General features: G+C 33.5%; 1 protein-coding gene across 1 annotated transcript in view; it reads left to right on the forward strand.

Annotated features, from left to right (window-relative positions):
* The window catches only part of LOC134693741 (uncharacterized), a 180,100-nt gene that overhangs the window by 51,827 nt on the left and 103,074 nt on the right, over window positions 1-25,199 (forward strand). Inside the window, exons 55-83 of the mRNA XM_063554642.1 lie at window positions 46-203; window positions 591-758; window positions 1,375-1,639; window positions 1,881-2,044; window positions 2,417-2,590; window positions 5,496-5,711; window positions 6,052-6,094; window positions 6,296-6,636; window positions 8,592-8,816; window positions 10,109-10,151; window positions 11,075-11,235; window positions 11,601-11,774; window positions 12,327-12,539; window positions 12,930-12,972; window positions 14,574-14,737; window positions 14,909-15,079; window positions 15,591-15,800; window positions 16,371-16,413; window positions 17,012-17,175; window positions 17,675-17,848; window positions 19,436-19,688; window positions 20,132-20,310; window positions 20,699-20,881; window positions 21,321-21,576; window positions 21,949-22,112; window positions 22,557-22,733; window positions 23,338-23,590; window positions 23,986-24,149; window positions 24,437-24,622. Of these exons, the coding sequence (XP_063410712.1) occupies window positions 46-203; window positions 591-758; window positions 1,375-1,639; window positions 1,881-2,044; window positions 2,417-2,590; window positions 5,496-5,711; window positions 6,052-6,094; window positions 6,296-6,636; window positions 8,592-8,816; window positions 10,109-10,151; window positions 11,075-11,235; window positions 11,601-11,774; window positions 12,327-12,539; window positions 12,930-12,972; window positions 14,574-14,737; window positions 14,909-15,079; window positions 15,591-15,800; window positions 16,371-16,413; window positions 17,012-17,175; window positions 17,675-17,848; window positions 19,436-19,688; window positions 20,132-20,310; window positions 20,699-20,881; window positions 21,321-21,576; window positions 21,949-22,112; window positions 22,557-22,733; window positions 23,338-23,590; window positions 23,986-24,149; window positions 24,437-24,622 (5,129 nt within the window). The remainder of the gene's footprint in view (window positions 1-45; window positions 204-590; window positions 759-1,374; window positions 1,640-1,880; window positions 2,045-2,416; window positions 2,591-5,495; window positions 5,712-6,051; window positions 6,095-6,295; window positions 6,637-8,591; window positions 8,817-10,108; window positions 10,152-11,074; window positions 11,236-11,600; window positions 11,775-12,326; window positions 12,540-12,929; window positions 12,973-14,573; window positions 14,738-14,908; window positions 15,080-15,590; window positions 15,801-16,370; window positions 16,414-17,011; window positions 17,176-17,674; window positions 17,849-19,435; window positions 19,689-20,131; window positions 20,311-20,698; window positions 20,882-21,320; window positions 21,577-21,948; window positions 22,113-22,556; window positions 22,734-23,337; window positions 23,591-23,985; window positions 24,150-24,436; window positions 24,623-25,199) is intronic.

Consider the following 25,199-nt stretch of genomic DNA (forward strand, 5'->3'; position numbering starts at 1 on the left):
TGTGGCTTATTCTATAAATATAATAATTAATTTATAATTTTATAGGTACACTATTCATGACCTGCAAGCTGAGAAGAAATACATGTTAAACATGAACTTAAGTGTTTGCTTTGAGGAAACTGGACCATGTCTGGTTTCTGTACCAGTATTTGAAAATACCAAACTTCCTAAACTTGGGTGTGATTGGACACAGACAAGCCTTGGTAATATATAAGCTGATGTTTTTTCTTCATAAGATTTATCAAGAACAGATTAGATAAATAAAGAAAGATAAATAAAGAGCTGCTGAACCAACGCCTCTTATGTTTTGTGCTGGTAGAGTTAAGAACAGATTAGGTTAATTGGCTGAATTTGAAAAAAAAATAGTATTCCTTTATTTTAACTCTTATTCTGACCTCTTAATTTTCTTTGAATACAATTGAGATGTTTTGTACAAAATTAAGATTTTTTAATGTTCTGTTTGTAGTTTTTTTTCTTATTTAGTAGATACAAATCAGACATTCATTGTCAAAAAGTACACTGTGGACTGGTAAAAATAATTGTGTTCCTTGTTTAATTCAATAATTGTCTTATTTAAACTCCTTTTTCAGATTTCTCCTTAAGTGACTTCAAAGCTCAGAATAGTATTACTGGAGCTGTTACAGGCCTTATTCGAGACAAGATGCTGGAAGCTCTGGGACTTACACCATATCTTAAGGATCCAACTTGTAGTAGGACAGCAGCACCATTCGCAGGAGCTGTAGATGGATGGACTAACGGTATGTATACATTTTAAATATTATATTTGATGCAATCATTATAAAAGTCAGATTGGACGAAAGGGACATTTCTGAAGGCAGAATAGTTAATTGCTTACATCCAATTCATTTGAACTTTGATGAATATTTTTTTCATTGGCAATCATACCACATCTTATTTTTATTTTCAAAGAAAAACTGACACCATGGCAAACAAAGAAGAAAACGATGAAAAGGCAAACAAAAGTTTATCAAACATAATCTTAAACTAAAGATCTGCAAAACAAACTTCATCAAAAACTGAAGATGATCGAATTTTTTTCATTAAGAAAAATTGCATGAATTTTAAATGCATAATGAAAATAGAGCTTTTCTGATAAAAGCCCAAAGTTTGCCTTACAAAAGGCTATCTATGAACAAAGAACAACTGCAAAGATTCTTTTACATGCAGAGGATGACAGTATTCCTTGTTTTTCTCAGCAAATAACAGACACTTGATCTTTTTTATTTTGCCTAGTTACAGTACCATATCAAATCCAAAAGCACAATTGTTTTATACTGTTTTTCCTACATATGTTTTTTTGTCTTTTTGCCTGTTCAAAATCAATCATCAATCATATTACATTTTTATTTTCAGAGTGTTCTATACCCTTGCCCTATCAGTTACAAGCAATAAGTTCCAGCATACCACTGACCTGTAGCATTATGGACACATGTACTGGAGTCACATGCTGTTTAGATATCACTGACTTTGATCTGGCTGTTAATTTTTACATCAGTCTTGATGCTTGTAATTATGAGTTTTCAGTTGGAATAGAGAATTTACCATACAAGAAGAAATTGTTGGATTATGATTTTGGAACAGAGGAGACTGTTAGTCTGTCAGATGTCATTCGTTTGACGTGAGTTTTATACTTTGATAAATTTGTAACTTGTTTTGATTTTTTACAGTGAAGAGATTTAGTTTTAATTTCGTATGTAAACTATTTGAAGGCATGTTTCTTTAAAAAAAAGGCCCTAAAAGACTTTCAGTGTTTAAATAATTAAACTTAAGCCAAAACATGGCAAAAAATTCTGAATTGACAGTATATCCTATGCATTTTATTGTGTCAATTTTACCTGTAATTATTTTTGGTCTTACAGGTTTACACTTGATGATCTAAAGACAGAGAAGATGTTTCTGTTGAATGCTGGAGTGTCATTATGTGTGGACAATAAACAGGCATGTCTTTACACAGTGGAGCTTATGAAAGATATACTGCTACCAAAACCTGTATGTAATCTGGAGACTAAAATCTCTTTAGCTAGTAAGTATGAGAGGTCTATTGACAATAATTATACTCTGTATGACCAAATCCAGTAGATGATATTTGCTACAGTCGGCATACAATCCTTTCAAAAATTTATACTTCATTGAAAATTGAACTCATAGTTTGCATCCAGGAAAACTGGTACGCCAAAACTAATACATAATCTGCAGTTTGCATTTGAACAATTTACAAGTACAAAAAATAATTTATGAACTTTGAATATTTGAATCAAATTATCAAAGAAATAATCATTATGACCTTGCAAGTGAAAAATGTGAAAACCATCTATTTTAAAATAATTTTCATAAAGAAATCATAATATTTATCAGTCTTTCCATGTTTTAATGATTGATGAACATTCTTTTTTAGACATATCAGCAACTGACTTCTTGAAAGATCAAGTAGACCAAGCTCTTGATTCTATGCCAGAATATGTTTCTGATCTGTTCATAGAAGCCACAGGAGTAAAACAATACATGGAAGATCCATCCTGTAGCAGGACGGCTGCGCCTTACTCTCCGTCAACAGACGGATGGAATAAAGGTTAGTACTTTTAGACAGAAGATCCATCATATTGCAGGACAGCTGCCCCTTACTCTCTGTCAGTAGATGGATGGAATAAAGGTTAGTGCTTTTAGACAGAAGATCCATCCTGTAGCAGGATAAATAACCCTTAACTCTCCCTCAACAGACGGATGGAATAAAGGTTAGTACTTTTAGACAGAAGATCCATCCTGTAGCAGGACGACTGCCCCTTACTCTCCTTCAACAGACGGATGGAATAAAGGTTAGTACTTTTAGACAGAAGATCCTTCATATTGCAGGACAGCTGCCCTTACTTTCCCTCAACAGACGGATGGAATAAAGGTTAGTACTTTTAGAAAGAAGAACCATCCTGTAGCAGGAGTAGTGCCCCTTACTCTCCTTCAACAGACGGATGGAATAAAGGTTAGTACTTTTAGACAGAAGATCCTTCATATTGCAGGACAGCTGCCCTTACTCTCCCTCAACAGACGGATAAAATAAAGGTTAGTACTTTTAGACAGAAGATCCATCCTGTAGCAGGATATGTGCCCCTTACTCTCCTTCAACAGACGGGTGGAATAAAGGTTAGTACTTATAGACAGAAGATCCATCCTGTAGCTGGACGACTGCCCCTTACTCTCCTTCAACAGACAGATGGAATAAAGGTTAGTACTTTTAGACAGAAGATCCTTCATATTGCAGGACAGCTGCCCTTACTCTCCCTCAACAGACGGATGGAATAAAGGTTAGTACTTTTAGACAGAAGATCCTTCATATTGCAGGACAGCTGCCCTTACTCTCCCTCAACAGACGGATGGAATAAAGGTTAGTACTTTTAGACAGAAGATCCATCCTGTAGCAGAACGGCTGCCCCTTACTCTCTTTCAACAGACGGGTGGAATAAAGGTTAGTACTTTTAGACAGAAGATCCCTCATATTGCAGGACGGCTGCCCCTTACTCTCCTTCAACAGACGGGTGGAATAAAGGTTAGTACTTTTAGACAGAAGATCCATCCTGTAGCAGGACGGCTGCCCCTTACTCTCCTTCAACAGACGGGTGGAATAAAGGTTAGTACTTTTAGACAGAAGATCCATCCTGTAGCAGGACGGCTGCCCCTTACTCTCCTTCAACAGACAGATGGAATAAAGGTTAGTACTTTTAGACAGAAGATCCATCCTGAAGCAGGAGGGCTGCCCCTTACTCTCCTTCAACAGACGGGTGGAATAAAGGTTAGTACTTTTAGACAGAAGATCCTTCATATTGCAGGACAGCTGCCCTTACTCTCCCTCAACAGACGGATGGAATAAAGGTTAGTACTTTTAGACAGAAGATCCATCCTGTAGCAGAACGGCTGCCCCTTACTCTCTTTCAACAGACGGGTGGAATAAAGGTTAGTACTTTTAGACAGAAGATCCCTCATATTGCAGGACGGCTGCCCCTTACTCTCCTTCAACAGACGGGTGGAATAAAGGTTAGTACTTTTAGACAGAAGATCCATCCTGTAGCAGGACGGCTGCCCCTTACTCTCCTTCAACAGACGGGTGGAATAAAGGTTAGTACTTTTAGACAGAAGATCCATCCTGTAGCAGGACGGCTGCCCCTTACTCTCCTTCAACAGACAGATGGAATAAAGGTTAGTACTTTTAGACAGAAGATCCATCCTGAAGCAGGAGGGCTGCCCCTTACTCTCCTTCAACAGACGGGTGGAATAAAGGTTAGTACTTTTAGACAGAAGATGCTTCATATTGCAGGACAGCTGCCCTTACTCTCCCTCAACAGACGGATGGAATAAAGGTTAGTACTTTTAGACAGAAGATCCATCCTGTAGCAGAACGGCTGCCCCTTACTCTCTTTCAACAGACGGATAAAATAAAGGTTAGTACTTTTAGACAGAAGATCCCTCATATTGCAGGACAGCTGCCCTTACTCTCCCTCAACAGACGGATAAAATAAAGGTTAGTACTTTTAGACAGAAGATCCCTCATATTGCAGGACGGCTGCCCCTTACTCTCCTTCAACAGACGGGTGGAATAAAGGGTAGTACTTTTAGACAGAAGATCCATCCTGTAGCAGGACGGCTGCCCCTTACTCTCCTTCAACAGACGGGTGGAATAAAGGTTAGTACTTTTAGACAGAAGATCCATCCTGTAGCAAGACGGCTGCCCCTTACTCTCCTTCAACAGATAGAAGGAATAAAGGTTAGTACTTTTAGACAGAAGATCCATCCTGAAGCAGGAGGGCTGCCCCTTACTCTCCTTCAACAGACGGGTGGAATAAAGGTTAGTACTTTTAGACAGAAGATCCATCCTGTAGCAGGACGGCTGCGCCTTACTCTCCTTCAACAGACAGATGGAATAAAGGTTAGTACTTTTAGACAGAAGATCCATCCTGAAGCAGGAGGGCTGCCCCTTACTCTCTGTCAGTAGATGGATAGAATAAAGGTTAGTATTTTAAATATTGAATTCTAAGTTTGGTCTGAGGACTAATTAGAGGTTAAAATAACATGTTTTTTTTTAGTCAAAAAAGGATCAAGCTGCAAGTTAAATCTATTAAGTTTTATATGCGATTTAAAGACTATTTTTCTAAAAAGGAGTATGGTGTCTGAAACAAAATCCCTACATACCTGACAAAATCCAAGCAAACAAACATTGCTCTTATTTCTGTTCATCATTTTCATGTCAAGACAGGACTATATAAATAAAAGAGACAAATCCTACAATGCTTTTACCGTTAAAAGCCTGGTAGGAAGGATCGTTTGAAAATTATTTCAGCTGCCTGTATTAGACAGTGAATTGTCCAAAAGTGGTGAGGATGTCCTTTTCCCATTATCTTTCACAGATATGTGGAAAAATTGGATGTGTATACAATAAATTAAAATTTTAATGTAGATATTTGTCTTTTACAATTTTGCTTTTTTTCCAGAATGTCCCTTAGACATGACACTACCCAAGATACCTAACAACATTCCTGTAACATGCCACATACCAGATTACTGCACAGGTGTAGAATGCTGTGTGGACATTGAGTTTATAAAGAAGTCCTTCCACTTCTACATACTGTTAGATGGATGCCAATACAGAATCAAGGCTGGAATAGATCATTTTGGAGTGGATGAAGCTTTCTTTTCATTTGACAGTGGTAAGTATTTTACCTAAATAGGACCCAGCATCAAGGATGCAGGGGATCTACTATAGTTAAAAAAAATCTCAAAATATGTGAATAATACTTTTTCTATGAAAAAATTAACTGACATAACACCAAATATGATGCCATCTTGGTTGCAGTTTTTAATTTTCTGCTTATTTACACTGGACATCAAATTATACATGTAATTGCTAAAAAAATATTCATAAAAAATAGGAGAATTTTACACAGCATGCATTGGGAATTTGCTGCTGTGATTTAGTAACATTATATGAATTTATAACTTCACATTGGACAGTTTATATGTGAAATTTATGACATTTTCTATTTTCAGGTATGGTGAAAAACCTTAAGTTAGGCAACATCATGTTTTTAGAGTGAGTATTATAGATCTAAATATTTGAAATGATTGTTTTGATTAAAACCACTATAAATTTTATTTTAGTAACATTAATGAACTGTTCTTATAATTTTATTCATGTTATGTTGTTCATTTTCACTGGTAATGATATGATTTTATCTTTTTTTAAAATGTCGTTGTGTGATTCTTTTTTTTGACAAATCAAATTATCTTTCAGTTTCATGGTAATTGATCTACAAGCAGAAAAGAAGTTCATAGTTAGTATGAATGCCAGTGTCTGTTTAGAGGAAGGAAAAGCATGTGACATAACCTTAGAAATTGTTAAGGATCTGTATCTTCCTAAAATTGCTTGTGATTGGAGCGTCAGTTTTAACAATTTCTCAGCCTCAGATTTCTTGACTGAGCAAGGACTTTCTCTTCAGAGCCAATTGACAGACATTTTAGTTAAGCAGATTTTAGAGAGACTTGGTATAGCTGAATACCTACAAGATCCACAGTGTGACATTAACAGTCAAATGTACCAATCACAGCCAACAGATTCTGTCGGTTGGAGAGATGGTGAGTGTTTACTATTTATGGTTTGATGTGTTGAAAAGGTGGTTGCAATTAAAAAATCATGTAGTTGTAAAAGAGAGGCCAAAGATACCAGAGGGAGTACATTTTAACTCATATAAGTTGTACATAAACTGACAGCACCATGGCTAAATGACCATGTAATTTAGTTATAGATACTTGACTTGTATATTGTATCAAAATGGTTTCAAAGGAGTATGTGTGAATAGAACCATCGCTTTGGCCTACAATGGCAAAATAGTCATTTTATTCAATCATTTCCAAATTATATAAATTTAATTGATGAATGAAAAATATAATACAAGATATGAGGGTGAAAAAGGGGTGCAGATTATACACAAATGAGAACTACCAAATATGTTAGTTTTATTTATTTTTTTTCCCCTGTAAGGACACTTTTACATTGAGTTTAAAGTAAATCAGTTCAAAATTTGTTAATTCAGATCAACATCTATGTATGAGAATAATACATAATGTGGTATATGATCTTATTTGCTTATACGTGTAATATCTTAACATGAAGGAAATATTTGATAATGAGGCAATTTCATTATTTTGGTCTTTTCTCCTCTCCTCAATATAAGGAGTTTGACAACTTATAGCAAACATTTGTTACAAAATTTGAACATTTTCTAACTAACCTGAAAAAAATATTTTGTAAAAATCTGAACAAAAATATTTTATATTAAGGCTCTATGTTAATTGGACATGCTTTGATACTATATATGCCCTTGAATTTTTACTAGATAACATTTTTGTTCGCTTTGGGGATTCCGTATATCGTCAGATTATCGGAATTCCAATGGGAACTAACTGTGCACCACTTATTGCGGACCTCTTTTTGTATTGTTATGAGTTACAATTTATGACAAAAATAAGCAAAGACCCATCAAAACAACATTTTATAAACAAATTTAATAATACTTTTAGATATTTGGATGATATTTTGGCTCTCAATAATGACGACTTCAGTATGTATATTAATGAAATTTATCCTGCTGAACTTACTTTAAATAAAGCTAATACTAATAATGACCACTGCCCTTTCCTCGATCTTGATATCTATATCACTAACGGAAAGCTGAATACTAAAATTTATGATAAAAGGGATGATTTTTCATTTCCTATCGTTAATTATCCGTTTTTAGATGGTGACGTTCCCTTGTCACCATCTTACGGTGTTTATATATCTCAACTTGTACGATTCGCTCGTGTTTGTAACAATGTTTTAGATTTTAACGAGATAAATTTATGTATTACTGAAAAATTATTACACCAGGGTTTTCGATATCACAAACTAGTCAAAACTTTTACTAAATTTTATCATCGGTATAAAGACATCATTCGTAAATATAGCTCAACATGCAGACTTTTTATACGTTCAGGTATTTCACATCCAATTTTTTATGGAAATATTCTTTATAAAGCACAAAGGTGTCAGTATTCACCTCAGAAACTTACAAAACCTTTAAATAGACTGATTAAGAAGGGATATAATTACGATACTGTTGTCAAGTCATTAAAGATTGCATATTCGGACTTCTCTTGAACTGAATTTTAATGTCCGTATTGTTATGCGTTTATTTTTCTACATTGGTTAGAGGTATAGGGGGAGGGTTGAGATCTCACAAACATGTTTAACCCCGCCGCATTTTTGCGCCTGTCCCAAGTCAGGAGCCTCTGGCCTTTGTTAGTCTTGTATTATTTTTATATTAGTTTCTTGTGTACAATTTGGAAATTAGTATGGCGTTCATTATCACTGAACTAGTATATATTTGTTTAGGGGCCAGCTGAAGGACGCCTCCAGGTGCGGGAATTTCTCGCTACATTGAAGACCTGTTGGTGACCTTCTGCTGTTTTTTTTTTTTATTTGGTCGGGTTGTTGTCTCTTTGACACATTCCCCATTTCCATTCTCAATTTTATTTGTTCCTTATTTTAGAATGTCCTGGAGGACTAGGAAACTTAACAGCACTAACTCCATTATCTATAGCCACACCAAAGGGATACGTCTCATCACGCTGTACTTACATCGACTTCTGTTTATATATACCATTACTGAGGACATCACTCCATGCTTACTTTGACCTCAATATGTGTGAAAGGTCATTCAAGATTGGTATAGAGAAACTTGTCATTGATTTGGACTTCCTGACCTATGCCTGGGGTAAGTTAAATTTAAGAAGTTTTATTGTCTACTTGTACTTTGGAGAAAAGAAAAAAAATAGTTTTAATTAATTTTTAGATCACCTGGCCCGAAGGGCCAAGTGAGCTTTTCCCATCACTTTGCGTCCGGGGTCCGTCGTCGTCGTCCTTCGTACGTCGTCCATCGTCGTTAACTTTTACAAAAATCTTCTCTTATGAAACTACTGGGCCAAATTAAACCAAACTTGGCCACAATCATCATTGAGGTATCTAGTTTAAAAAATGTGTCCGGTGACCCGGCCAACCAACCAAGATGGCCGCCATGGCTAAAAATAGAACAATGGGGTAAAATGCAGTTTTTGGCTTATAACACAAAAACCAAAGCATTTAGAGCAAATCTGACATTGGTAAAAGTGTTTATCAGGTCAAGATCTGCCCTGAAATTTTCAGATGAATCAGACAATCTGTTGTTAGGTTGCTGCCCCTGAATTGATAAATTTAAGAATTTTTTTCTGTTTTTGGTTATTATCTTGAATATTATTACAGATAGAGATAAACTGTAAACAGCAATAATGTTCAGCAAAGTAAGATTTACAAATAAGTCAACATGACCGTAAAGGTCAGTTGACCCCTATTGGAGTTATTGCCCTTTATAGTCAATTTTTAACCATTTTTCGTAAATCTGAGTTATCTTTTACAAAAATCTTCTCCTCTGAAACTACTGGGCTAAATTAATCCAAACTTGGCCACAATCATCTTTGGGGTATCTAGTTTAAAAAATGTGTCCAGTGACCCGGCCAACTAACCAAGATGGCTGCCAAGGCTTAGAATAGAACATAGGGGTAAAATGCAGTTTTTGGCTTATAACTCAAAAACCAAAGTAATTAGAGCAAATTTGTTTATCAGGTCAAGATCTATCTGCACTGAAATTTGCAGATAAATCGGACAACCTGATGTTGGGTTGCTGCCCCTGAATTTGTAATTTTAAGGAAATTTTACTGTTTTGGGTTATTATCTTGAATGTTATTGTAGATAGAGGTAAACTGTAAACAGCAATAATGTTCAGTAGAAAGATTTACAAATAAGTCAGCATGACCTAAATGGTCAGTTGACCCCTTTAGGAGTTATTGCCCTTTATAGTCAATTTTCAATCTGCTTCCTTTGATTAATATTCACATAGACCAAGGTGAGCGACACAGGCTCTTTAGAGCCTCTAGTTTAATTAATTTGCTCCAGTTTTATATAACCTCATGAATCAAACAATAAAAAAACCAGTTAAAAATATTTTATTTATTTAAAAATCTTATTTTACAGGACAGAGAGATACCAAGGATTTGTTAGATGCCTATATATTTGAGTAAGTATGCATTGATAATAAATGCTGTCCAAATTATAATTGTATGTGGGATTTGCTGCTTGAAATAAAACAAAGTGAAGAAATCTTAAGGTGGTACCCAACACTACAGGGAGTAAAGTCAGCTAAACGTTTTAATTACATTGTGTTGTAAAAGGAATATTAAGCTTCTCAATGATCAAAATAAGTCTTTTTCAAACTGCTATATAACCAGTGTAATTTTTCTGATAAAACGGTTGGTTCAAATTTTTTGAAATTTTTATATTTTTGTCAAGGATCAAAGTAAATTATTTATCAAAATTTTATGAAAATTAAACGAGCCAAATTAATTTAAGTGAAAGTGTTGGGTACCACATTAAACATTATGTGAAATTCTGATTTATTTTTTATTTTTATGTGTCAGCTCCAACTTAACACATAAAATCATGAGTCAAGCCTATTTTTGGTTGTACTGGATAATTAAAATAGATAAGCTTAAAGCCAAAAAATCAAATGGGGAAAATTTAAACATGGAACATTAGTGGATCCAGGGAGGGGGGAGGGGGGTGGGGGGTTTCCAGGGGTTGGAACTTCCTAATTTTTTGGACAATCAATGCATTTGAATGGGGATATATTTTTGGAACCTCCCCTTTGTCCTGGTTTGGGACCCCACTCCCCCCCCCACCCCCACCCCTTTTTAAAATGGCTGGATCCGCCCCTGTAAAATACATGTTTATTTAAAAATGCTTTTAAATATCTAAGTTTTGCTTTAAATTGGCAAAATTGATATAAATACACTAAAAGATGAATATTCAGATCTATTATATCTAATTGTGGATAAATAGAAGAGCATAAATGCTGCAAATCCTAAACTACAAGAAGGAAGACAAAAATAATTTGTTTTTCTTTTTTCAAGGATTTTTAATATTAGCTGATTTGTATTACAGTTTTCTGGTTGACTACAATGAGGTGGATGAGTATTTCCGTGTAGACCTCAACATGAGTATGTACTTAGACAGAAGTCAGCAGTACGTTACCTTTGAACTCTTCAAGCGACAAGAACTACCTATTCCTGTCTGTGACTATGATACAAGTTATGGAGTACCAGGTAGGTCTAATGAGATTTAAAAATTCTGTAAATGAGGAATGATAAGACTAATTACATTTAGCAGATCTATATTTTTATATGTATTGACCAATAGAATGGCATGTATCTAGATGTGATTGAGAACATTTCCACAGATTTTCAATGTACAGTTTTAAGGAAACTTTGTTTATAATTATCAATTAAACTGCCTAGCATTCATCGTAATTGTTCTTATAAGACATTATACCTATGTATATTATTTGTTTACCAATCAATCATTCCTTCAATCAATTTATCTTTTTAACAATTTGTATATAAATTCAATATCTTGTATTGTGACAAAACTATATTCCAAAGAATAACAATCTATATGAATTTTGTTTTAGGTTTCAACTTAAACAGTTGGTATACTTATCAAGGCTTACCACAAGGATCCTTACTTACACCTGCTAAGGCTTCAGGCTTACTGGAATTCCTGAAAATTGGTGAAATGATGTCTCCCACACAGTGTCAACCATCTGGAGCTAAATACAGTCCATCAGTTGCTGGATGGAAGGATGGTAAAATTATTTCTCCCTGCATTCTGTTTGATATTTATGTATATATATTAAAAGGTAGATGTGGAATGATTGCCTATGAGACAATTTCCACAAGAGACCAACTGATATAGAAAATTTACTACTATAGGTCACTGTTTGGCCTTTAACAATGAGCAAAGCCCATGAATAGTTAAAATAAAAAAGTAAGCAGATACAAAGGGAATAATCAAAATCATAAGTATAAACAAACACAATGATTAAAGCAAAAGGACAATTCTACAAAAAAAAAACCAGAGATTTGTTAGCATTAACCCTTAAAAAGGTTGTTGAACTCAAGTACTCTGGGAGGGTAGGAAGTTCCTGTGACACACATCACTTATGAATGACAATAGTTTATACTATATTGCAAAATTTTTAGTATGTTTTTCTTCAATATATTGCATTGGAAAGAACCTTATTATTTAATTTCACAGTTTAAGAAGCAGAATATAAGTTTGTAAATTGAAATGCAAAAGAAAAATAAACATAGAAACTTTATATGATATATATTAATGATTTTAAATCTATTTACAGTGTGTCCACTTGATGTTCCTATGGCAACACTCCATTCCTCGTCAGTTGGATCCATTGCTGAAGTGTGTACAGCCGTAGATTTCTGTTCTGATGTTGATTTTCTGGGACGTCCATTTCACACATACATCGACCTAGATCCATGTACAAATGTCGGCAAAATTGGCATTGAACGATTTAGTCTAAGTTTAGATTTGTCTGATCCAACCATTTTTGGTAATTATATTTGTTTTTATTCATAGTTCAGCTAATGATCCCTTTTTAAACTTTGTCCCCTTCTTTCACTCTTCAAAAAAAGAGAAAGAAATCTTTGTACGCATATTTTCATTTAATGAAAAAAATTATAGCATGTCCTTTTGATATTGGAGATTGTTTGTAAATTATGGAACCTAGCCTCATGTTATTTTGGGTGAAATGTTTGTGTTAAAACCTTCAGTTATAGATTAAAAAAATCTATTATAAAAGGTTCCTTGTTTCCCATACTTTTACAACGACATGTCATTTAATGTAAAGTAAAATAATTGAAGCTTTGGCATAATTTCCCAAATGAATAATTAGATTTTTCAAGTTTTTTTTCTGAAATTGAAATTATTTTTATTGTTACAGGTGTGGAGAAGAAGTTTAATTTGAAAGGAGTTGTAAAGTTGACGTAAGTAGAAATTTGAATTTTTCAATAATCAAAACTTTTAATACAGAAAAATAATGAATTTAAGATCGTAACTTTTTAGCTCATTTGGCCTGAAGGTCCAAGTGAGCTTCTCTTATCACCTGGCGTCTGTCATCTGTTGTCGCCGTTAACTTTTTACATTTTGAACTTTCTCTAGAGAACCATTGAATGGAATGAAACCAAACATGGCATGAATGTTCCTTGTGAGGTGCTGACCAAGTGTTGTCACTTTGTAGCCGATCCATCATCCAAGATGGCGGCCAGCGGGGAACTTAGTTTAACATCATTGACCCTATTGGAAATGCATGCAAATGACTTCTTCTAGAGAACCACTAAATGGAATGAAACCAAACATGTCATGAATTTTCCTTCTGAGGTGCTGGCCAAGTGTTGTTACTTTGTAGCCGATCCATCATCCAAGATGGCGGCCAGCGTGGGACTTAGTTTAACACAGGACCCTATTGGAAATACATACAAATGACTTCTTCTAGAGAACCACTGAATGGAATGAAACCAAACATGTCATGAATATTCCTCATGAGGTGCTGACCAAGTGTTGTCACTTTGTATCCAATCATTCATCCAAGATGACTGCCAGAGGGGGACATAGTTTAACATAGGACCCTATGGGAAATGCATACAAATGACTTCCTCTAGAGAACAACTGAATGGATTGAAACCAAACATGACATGAATGTTCCTTATGAGGTGCTAACCATGTGTTGTTACTTTGTAGCCGATCCTTCATCCAAAATGGCCTGAAGCGGGGGACTTGGTTCAACATAGGACCCTATGTGAAAATCATACAAATGTCTTCTTCTAGAGAACCATTGAATGGAATGAAACCAAACATGGCATGAATGTTCCTTATGAGGTGTTGACCAAGTGTTGTTACTTTGTAGCTGATCCATCATCCAAGATGTCCGCCAGCGGGGGACTTAGTTTATTATAGTAGCCTATGGGAAATTCATACAAATGACTTCTTTTAGAGAACCACTGTTCCTTATGAGGTGCTGACCAAGTGTTGTTACTTTGTAGCTGATCCATCATCCAAGATGGCCACCAGTAGGGGGACTAAGTTTAACATATGACCCTATGGGAAATGCATATAAATGACATCTTTTAGGGAACCACTGAATGGAATGAAACCAAACATAGCATGAATGTTCCTTATGAGATGCTGACCAAGTGTTGTTACTTTGTCTCCTATCCATCATCCAAGATGGCTGCCAGGAGGGGGCTTAGTTTAACATTGGATCCTATGGAAAATGCATACAAAAGTCTTCTTCTAGAGAACCACAGAATTGAATGAAATCAAACATAGCATGAATAGTCCTTTCCTTATGAGGTGCTTGCCAAGTGGTTTTACTTTGTAGCCAAATTTATCTGTTTTTATATGATTTCAAAAACCCTAGTAGAGTCAGGTGAGCGATACAGGCTCTTGAGAGCCTCTAGTTTCATGTGTTCACAAAAAAATGTTGGTAAATTTGCACCATTTTTTTTTTAAATAATACAATTAATATTCTGACTTTGTGATCTGTTTCGTCATTGCATCATTAGTATTATGGTCCTTTGTCTTACAGATACAAAATAGAGAAGTTCCCAGTAGAGCGTCAATACAAAGTCAACCTTAAAGTCCAGATATGTTTCAACAGTTCCTCTGTATGTGAGATAGAAATGGATGCCTTTACTAACGCCATGATCCCATGGAGACAGTGTGCTTGGAATCTGACATATTCCACATCAGGTAAAGTGATATATATTTTATGTGCCTTTGATTGGGTTTTAATACCAAGGAAGTCTTAGAAGTTTTACAGTATGCTTTTGGTACCAAAAAGTACTCTGAGAGAAAAGTGATTTTTTTTCAGACATGCTCCCGTACTTCATATTAAAGATTGAATTATTGTTTTTATTTCAGGATTTTCATTGGCGAGTCACCTGACCAGTATTGGTAAAACATCTGGACAAACATTCACAGCACAGGAAAAGACTGATCTGTTTAATTTACTTGGAATAAACTCCTATATTTTGGGAACACCTTGCACAGTGGCTGATTATTCACCAATCGGTGCAGAGAGATGGCAAAAAGGTATTGTTTACTGCTTTGTCTTAGCAGTGATTTTCTCTTTCCTCTGAATGGTTGACCTCATTAATCATAGATATTTATGCTCATGTTGAAGATTTTTTTTCCCTCAAAAATGAAACTTTAAGTGTAGTTATATTTTATTGTGCCATATTCAAGTTTCATCATAGTTATTGTGTTACATTTATATTCTGTGGCAAGTTTAACTTAAAAACATATTTGACAATATCTAAAATATAATTGAACCTTTTTGCATGAAAAATAGATCATTTAAGTAAAGCTAACTGAGAGAATTTCCATTTTTATAAAACTCACGGATTTGGACTCCATTTTAAAGGGAGATAATAATTCTACATTCTCTATCCCCACTTATCTGTTAAGATTTTGTTTGTTTACTTTAAATAATCTCTTATCTTAAGAACACCATGTTCTCACCCATCATTGCAGTAAGATGGTGCAAGCATAGTTTTTAAGATTTGTTTAAATCTAATTTTGATACATGTACTTTTCTTCACAGATTGTGCAGCAGACGTCACCTTGCCAACCCTCCCAGCCAATGCAGCTTGTAACATCCATGATAAGTGTACTGCTGTAGATTGTTGTATGTACTCTGACTTCCTACAACAAGGCTTCCATTCATTTGTTGAACTGGATCCCTGTAACCACAAACTAAAGTTTGGTATAGAAAGGGTATATGAAACAGTAGATCTCAATGGATATGCATTTGGTAAGTTCATTGTTTTGCGTAAGTAAACGTTTTCCAAATTGCTAATTTGTGATTATAGTTTTTAAAATTTTATGAAAAAGTTAACATTCTGATATAGTGTTACAAAGTTGTTGCCAATTAAGTGATAGAATTATTTTTTATTGCAATGTAAGTTTGAATTTGTGGGTTGCCACAACCCCCAAATCCTTGAAAATTTTTATCTGATGAAAAAAAGGAGTCAACAGAATTTATACTTGAGCTCTAATTTATTCCGAGCTCAGGACTTGTAATGAAAAAAAGTATGTGGTCCAAATGTGTACTTTTCAGTCTATGCAAATTTGATATCAGATTTTGCTGTGCTATAAAGGTGTTTTCTTTATTTAGTCGGGTTGTTGTCTCTTTGACACATTCCTCATTTCCATTCTCAATTTTATTGACTTGATTTATTGATTTTATGTCAATTTGTTTGTATTTTGCTGTTTGATAACTCTTAATTATTTATAAATATATATGATGCAAGTATTTTAAAGGAAATGTTTTACGAGATCTGATCATAACAGTTTCTTTAAAAATAAATCTGTTCAATTGTAGGAGTTGAAGAGACAAAGACATTGATGAATGTGGTTAGACTCACGTAAGATATTTGAAGTAGATGTTAATCTTCATGGGATCATGATTTCTTGGAAAACAAGGAAAAAAGAATTTTCTTTTACAAAATATTTAGTTTTATCTCAAGTTTAGAAAGGTTTTCTACAACATGCTAAAGAATTATCACTATGCAATACCTACACAAAAGTAGAATTCTTCAATGACATCGATGCATCTATGCTACAATTAATGGAATTAATTCTGAGATTCTCACTTTTTTACCACAACTAAATGGGAAAGACCAGGATTTAATATAATGTTTAATTTCAAACATACATACTTGAAAATGAGTATGAGATAATTATTTGAAGAAAAATATCGAAGCAAAATCAATAAAGATTTAAAAATTAGGAATTAAGATAGTAAATTTTTAGTTGTAATAATCCATAGATGCCCTAATTGAAATAAGACATACATATATGTTCAATATAAAAGATGAAGAAAACAAATAACTCCCCTTTTGGAACAATGAGTGTTGTCCTCAAAATAACAATTAAAACATATAGAAAGAACTATTTTCCCTTGAAATATTACTTTGAAATACAAGGATACAGAATTAATATGATTGTATATAATATTTTCAGATATACTATCACAAATCTTCAGTCAGCAGGTAAATACCAGTTGGATATGACGATGAAGATTTGTTTTGAAACATCAGGACCATGTGACTTTGAAATGACCATCTTCAGTGGTACACAACTTCCTAAACAGTATTGCTTCACTGGTTCAACCTTCTTTGATTCAGGTATGTAATTTGAATAGTCTTTTTTTTAATGGTTTGACTTGCTGTATTTGCTCCATTGTGTTGGAACTTATGGTGCCAAGAATGTATGAATTCTTTAATGGCAATGGGGCTACCAGATAGATTGCATAATTTTGCATGGCAACTTAGAATTTTCTTTTTTTACACCTGATAAACATGTAAAATGCAGTTAACATTGTAAGTGCAATTATTTTCAGAACATATTTGCAGTATCCCTAATATGGTATCACTGAATAAGGGTTGCCATTTTTTATTGTACTTTAAATTCAGAAACTATTTTGTTCATTTATTATTGAGACTGTTAAACAATGAACAAAAAAAATTGCCAAACCTATGCCTTTGCATTTTTTGCAATAATAAGAATACTTTAATCATATTTGCATCTACAGTATTTCTAAATGTAATAAGATTAAAGATGACATTTATGTACATAAGTTTATTGCATTTTTCATTTACATAAATTTGCATATTTATTTTACAGCATTTTCATTGGACAACTTTTTACTGGCTGAGAATCAAGCAAAGGTTGATCCATTACCATCAGCGACAACAATTAAACTGTTACAAGATACTGGAATCAGTGACTACCTTCAAGTAACTGCATGTGATCATGCTGTCCTACCTTTCACCACAGCTACCGGCAGACTGAATGATGGTAAGACCATGGCTCAAAGTTCACAGTTTTTTGTCAGAATATTTATAACCATTTTCAATTGTTATTTTAATTTTCCACTTCAATTATGTGAACTTCATTTTTCATGTGATATATCTTAAAGTTGCAAAGTAATCAATGCAAAATTATGTTATGTTTAAGTTTTTACTCATTGAATGACATGATAGAAAAACTATAATGACAAAATTGGTAAAAACAGAATTGAAAGAAAAAGATGATAAGTTTTCATCCTATGCATACTTTTGTGGCCTTATTTTACAGACCTAATTACAACATTGAAAAATAATTAAAAAGGAAAAATGCTGTTTGAAATTGAATATAATGGAGAATATGTAAATAGAAAAAAAAATCTCTTAAGGGGGCTCGCGGATTTAAATCATTTTTTTTAATTTAATATAGGATTTCACTATATTTTTCTATAAATGAACTTTAATAGAAAAATGAAATAAAAAAATGGGGTCACATTTCATTTACGCTCACAATCTGCCTTCGAAAGAAGCATACATTTTTGTAAATGTTCTTTTTTTCTGTTGAACTAATAGGAGAAATAGCGGTAATATCTAAATAAAAAAAGAAATGAATTACAAAAATCGCTAAAATTTTACAATTATTTAGTTTATGTACAGCTTATTCGAAAACAACAATAAAAAATATAGGTCACCGATGAGTTAAAAAACATATTTCAATTTTAATGCAAAAAAATGGCATTATTGCACCAAAGGGAGATAATTTGGAGCTTTTTCAATGATATCTACATTTTAAAAGTCACCTGGGGACAAAAGGAATTGTTTTTTTGGAATGATTTTTGTACCATATGATAAAGTTACAACTACTAAAGGTAATAAATAAAATTTGTAATGAAAAATTAAAGTTTAATTTTTTTATGGCCTCGTTATGGCCCCGCAGCGAAGTTGTTGGTGACATATAGTTTTACCCTTGTCTGAAATTCTGTCTTTCCATCTTTCCGGCTTTCCATCTTTCCGTAATTCTGTCATTCCCTCATTCCACAACAAACCATTATACAGTTTTTTTCTAAACCCCTTCAGATATTAGGCTGATTTTTGATATGTGAGTTAGACATGATGAGTTTCAGATCAAGATTAAGTTTCAGTCCGCTCCACTATTTTTGGCCAAAATTACTGGCTTTGGACTTTGAGAAATTATTGGAAATCACAGTTAATATACTGACTTTATTTCTTAACCCCTTCAGATATTGGGCTGATTTTTGGTATGTGAGTTAACCATGATGAGTTATAGGTCAGGCTTAAGTTTGGTTCTGCTTTGCTTATTTTTGCTGAAATTACGGGCTTTGGACTTTGATAAATTATTGAAAATCACAGTTATACGGATTTTTTCTCTATTCACCTCCAGATTTTGAGCTGATTTTTGATATGTGATACTACCATCATGTTTGAGTCCACATGTGTTTATATTGAAATTGCAGATTTTTACAACTTTTTGGGACGTGGCCATTCGTGTTGCTTTGACACATCTAGTTCAGAAAATCTTATACCTGTAGCCTCCTTAAATGCAAATGTATGAATGCAAGAATACAAATTTATTTTTCAGAGTGTGGTAAACTTGAGAACTCTATTACTCTACCAGCAGACGTGTCAGTAAACATCCAATCAGATTGTACCTCAGTTACTATGTGTTCTGACATTGGATATATTGACAAGAAAATCCAGTCTACAGTGAAACTGGATCCCTGTACATATGAAATCACTCTTGGCATTGAGACAATGGAGACTACTGTATCCTTGTTACAGTTCCAGTGGGGAAAACCACAATCTTTTGCCTTACAAGGAGGACTAAGAATGGAGTAAGTTCCTTGCCTCTGACACTAATTTGCGAAATAGAGACTAAGTAGGGTAATATTAGGGCGAATAGTTTAAAAGTATTGTAGGGATTGCTGTTTAAGATGTTGTTATCTGCTAAAAGGAATATAAAATCAACAGAAACAATAAGTTGTTGCTGATTGTGTACATTGTTATTATGAAAACTGTCCAAACCACCTTTTTAGTCTAAACTGCAATTTAAATCCAACTTTTTACAATAACGGGTTAGGATGATTCCACTTTGTAGCATGAAGGACACTTTATACCAAATTGCATACTATCCAGAAGACACTTTGTGGAAACAACTTTGTGAATTGTAAATTTTTTACATGAAGATTTTTAGATTTGCAGGGCATCCTGATCAATTAGTGCAACCCATAGTTATTCTAGTTTTATCTTTTTATTACCTTACTTATTTGTTTTCCAGCTATGTGATCCATGATTTAACCAGTGAAGGAATGTACCTGGTATCTGTTGACATGGGTCTGTGTATGGAGACTTCAGACAGAGACAGTTGTGATGTTAAACATACAGTGTTAGATAATGTTAAACTGGCAAAGAAGTCCTGTAATTGGAACAATGGATTTGCATTCTCTGGAAATCCAAGTAAGAAAAGTTAAAGTTTTGTTATAATGGCTTTCATTGGATTGCCTTTAACCAATGATTCATTTTTATTTTTTTATTTGTAATTTAAAAAAAAAACTTAATGGAGATTTTATACATCCTATAGGTTTACATGTATATTTTTTATGTGAAATATGACCATTAAGTTTGTCAATAGTTCCAGCATTGCTTGAAGAAAAGCATTTGTTAACATTACAATTTGAATTAAAACATATGTGGAATGAAAAGAATTCCAACGTAGAATCATTTTTTTTTATATCAAAAACAGAAAGGACTGTTTGATATTTGTTCTTAAATGATCCTAGTTTTATGTTGGATTTCGACACATTCTTCTTTCTAAGAAATCTGACAATATTTTTCATTATTTTAGGTTTTGACTTGTCAACCTGGCTATCAACTAACAGTTATACAAACTCGAATCCACTGTCAGAACTTGTTGTCATCGAACTTGAAAGATACTTACAGTTTGAAGATTATCTACAGCCTAGCCACTGTGTGGCATCTGCTCCACCGTTTACACCTGTTAACTCTGAAGGCTGGGCTATTAGTTCAGGTAAGATTATATACAGCCTAGCCACTGTGTGGCATCTTCTGCACATTTAAGTTAGCTGAGAATATATACCATATCATGCCTTTACTTAATATAAAAACCTAGCCATTTTGAGGCATGTTCTGTATCTTATAAATCAATCAACATTGAAGTACTTCAATACACCCACTTTCAAAAATAAAAAATGATGAACAAATATATATTGTTTAAATTAGTAATGCATGCATTGTTTGTTCACAGTTCTACCTACATCAGTAAACATGTAAAATACTTGATGGTATTTCATTAGAAGATTGCATTGTCATAATTCAACTTTTGTCTTATTTTTTTGTTTAGATTTTCTAGTTGTTTTAATAAATTGAAAAATTATTAGCCTGAGTGGTTTGGTCTTCAAGAATGTCCTCAAAACGCCTGTCTGTAATTGTATGTATTTTTTTAACAGGATGTCAGAATGCACCAACACTCACAACATTGCCTGGTTCGGGTATTGTATGTAACCTTGGTGACAGCTGTACTAAAATTGACTGCTGTGTTGACATTGCCAAGTTAGATACGACCTTCAGAGTTTATGCTGACCTTGATGTGTGTAGTAAGGAGTTTACAGTTGGTGTAGAGAATTTCAACAGGACTATTTCCCTGTACAGTTTCCAGTATGCACAAGAGGATACTTTCTCCTTTGGAGGACTTGTTAATATCAAGTAAGAACTATATTTACATTGAATATGAGACTTCATTTCATCTTCTGTAAAACTGTCATTTTATATTTTTTAAGTTATTTCAAGTTATAATCTAATGTTTCTACCAACTCCAACACTAATAAAGTATTATTTTTTTTTATTTTAATAGCTCCAATTTGCATTGAAAAAAGGACAAATAGTTATCAAAATTTATGGATGAAAATTACTGAAAAGGATATTGACAGTATTTAAAAAAAAATATGAATAAAACACTTTCTGTTCAAAAAGATTGTTTTATTTAATATATGCTGCTTCACTCAGTGTCTGGACATATAATGTTACCTTCCTTCCAAAATCCAGCAGGTTTTAAGTTTCATCCTCCCTATTTTTCAGATACAAAGTAGTGAACTACCAGAGTGAGAGAGTGTTTGTAGTCAATATGGACATTGAAGTATGCTATTCTGCTGCTGGGCCTTGTGCAGTACAACACACAGTTTTGACTGATGTAAAGTTACCCAAATCTTCATGTAACTACAGCCAGCCATATGCCATTCCTGGTTAGTACAGTTAAATTGAAAATAAACTTTCAATGTTTTGGAATAATGGCTATTCCAGGGGGGAAATTGTATGAGAGGTTTTGACAACAATTGATATTTCTTTCTTTGGGTGGTAGGGTGGACACATTCATACAAATGTGTTATAAAAAAAAATAGAAATTGCTGGCAGGGGTATACAAAAAGTGTTGTCCTACCCCACATGCATTTTTCCTGGAACTGCCCTAATTAGAAAAAATTGAAGAATTTTTAATTAGTGAATGTTTTGTAATTTACAAAAAGTCATTCATTTCCTGCTTTTTAATAAGGCTACTGCATTCTAGAAGCTGGAGACCTTGAAATAATTTCATTTTTTTTTCTGCTGGTTTTTAAAAGACTTTAAACAAATTGGAATTTTTATATGCTTTTATCTAAATACTTGTACTGATATTTTAATGATCTTTACAGATTTCTCATTGGTGTCTTACATGAGTGAGTTGGATGTTAACACAAATGTCAATCAGTTACCAAGTTGGGCCGTTGACTTACTGATGGAAGAATTAGGAATATCAGGTTTCCAGAAAGATCCTCAGTGTGATTTGTCAAGTTATTCTGGAGCTTTGTCCAATGGATGGGATTCAACAGGTAAAGGTTTTTTTATCTGAAAAAGTAATCTTTTGCTGTACCTAAACATGACGTTTAGAATCGGCAACAAGAAATAATTCAACTACAAATTGTACTTATCTTGTGACTAAAACATGAAGCCTTGAAAAGCAGCAGTTTTAGTAATATAAGGATGCCATATGTTTGAAATCAAACAGTTAAATGACAGACTTCATATTAGTATTGAAAAAATAGAAAAATATCTAATGTATACTATAATCAAGAGTATGCAATAAAGTTTTGAGCTCAATCAAAAAAAATATATCCAAACACATGTAATAGAATGTATATATTGAAGCAAAAACTTGTCTACATGTACTTGGATTCCTAAAAATGTGTCCAGGTAGGATGAAGGCATTCTTGCCAGAAATTACCTTGTGAATGAGCACTTCAACCAATTTACTCAGTGTGTCAGCCTAGTTCAAAGAAGGGTTCCTATTCCTTCCACATTTACATGGGTCAAATATGCATGTAATTTTTGCCACATGATGTTTATTGAATTTTTTTTATCTTCAACATATAATTTGTAAAATTGAGAATGGAAATGGGGAATGTGTAAGTATATTTTTACCAAAATACTTTCCAGCTTGTGGAGAACTTATAACACTACCACAGTTACCAGCCTATACACGATGCAGGTTACCAAGTTATTGTACTGGTGCCCAGTGCTGTTCTAACATTGGTTATCTTGGGAGAAAGTTGGAAGCCTTTGTCTTAGTGGATCCATGTAGCTACTCTGTCAGTATTGGACTGGAGAAAAGAAATATCAATGTTACATTACTAGAGTTTACACAAGGCAGTTGGCAGACAGTCACTTTAGGCAATCTGCTTAGATTACAGTAAGTATGTTAGAGATGATATAAATAAGAAAAATATTTTATTCAGTCAAATGTAGAAAATTGAACAATTTAAGTATTTTCTAATGGATTTGTTTTTACAATTGCAACAACATCTCATATTTTAGAACCAAAGAGAAATTGATATGTATGAAGTTATACCATTTCTTGAATCAAATATAAAAAAGAAGATGTAGTATGATTGCCAATGAGACAACTCTTCACAAGAGACCAAATTATACAGAAATTAACTGCTATATTGCTGTACGGCCTTTAACAATGGGCAAAGTCCATACCACATAGTCAACTATAAAAGGCCTTGAAATTAAAAATGTAGAACAGGTCTTTTAAGAAAACATTATTTCATCATGTTGAACATCATTCATATTTTATTATAGATACAAAGCAGAGGAGTTGACAGCTGAGAAGGTTTACTTGTTGTACATGACCATCAGTATATGTTTTGAGACTGTTGGAGATTGCCGTTATACTTACACTGTATTTGATGGAGTAAAGATTCCTAAACAACCTTGTGACTGGACAGGAGGATACGCTATACCTGGTCAGTAGAATGATGTGTATAACACTTGACACATGACAAATTCTTTTATGACTTGCTTTTGTAAAACTGAGATATGTAAAGGAAACTTTAGTTTTTAATATTTATTAAAACAATGCAAGAATGTTGATATTATGTTACTTAACAGCAGATGTTCCATTTTAATACTTGAAAGCAAAATGGTAAAGAAAACGGGCACAAAACTACTGTTCCACATCCTTCAGGAAAATATTTTTAGATTATTGACTTAAACTGTTTGAATTAAAAAAATGAATTTAAATTTTGTTTAGGGTTCAATTTGAATTCCTACTTGACTGGATTAGGATATTCCACAAGTACACCACTGAACTCGTTAGTATCCTCACAACTCTTGGAATACCTGGGAGTAGCCAGTTTACTGAAAACAACAGCTGATCAGTGTCAAATGTCGGATCCAATGTATACATCTCCAACTAATGGCTGGACAAAAGATGCAGGTAATTAAAGTAAACTGAAAGGAGGTTACTTATGTAGTTCAACTTAATACATTTCTTGCATTAAAGAGTTACAAAGACTTAACTTGACACTTAAGTTTGAGAATTGAAATAAGCCTGAAAAAAAATTGCCAATAAATACTTTCCATTGTAAATTTAGGTATAATTGTCTATTTCAAGCATATAGGTGAAATCATAAATAAATCAAAAATAAATGTCTTCTTTTGATCTTTTCACTTGCATGGTTTTCTTAAACTGAGGAATGCTTTTATTGTAATAAAACCCAGCTGCTTTTAAGCTTTGTGCACACATTGTTTGGTATCAAGAGACTCAATTCAAGAGAATTCAAAACTCAAAAATTTGGTTAAAGAATTTTATACTATGCCATTTTTGCTTGAAAATTATACAAATTAATAAATTTGTGCTTTTGATTTACAAAGAGTAGAGAAATGATTGGAAAAAGACTTAGCCTAGACTTATAAGTTATATGTGTTTCAAATATAGAGAACAAAAATTAAAATTTTGTAACTTCCCATCTGTGTATTTTCACATCTATTTTAAACTAAGTACATTTTTTGTT

Source organism: Mytilus trossulus, chromosome 12 (assembly GCF_036588685.1).
Source record: "Mytilus trossulus isolate FHL-02 chromosome 12, PNRI_Mtr1.1.1.hap1, whole genome shotgun sequence".
NCBI classification, from domain to species: Eukaryota; Metazoa; Mollusca; class Bivalvia; order Mytilida; family Mytilidae; genus Mytilus; species Mytilus trossulus.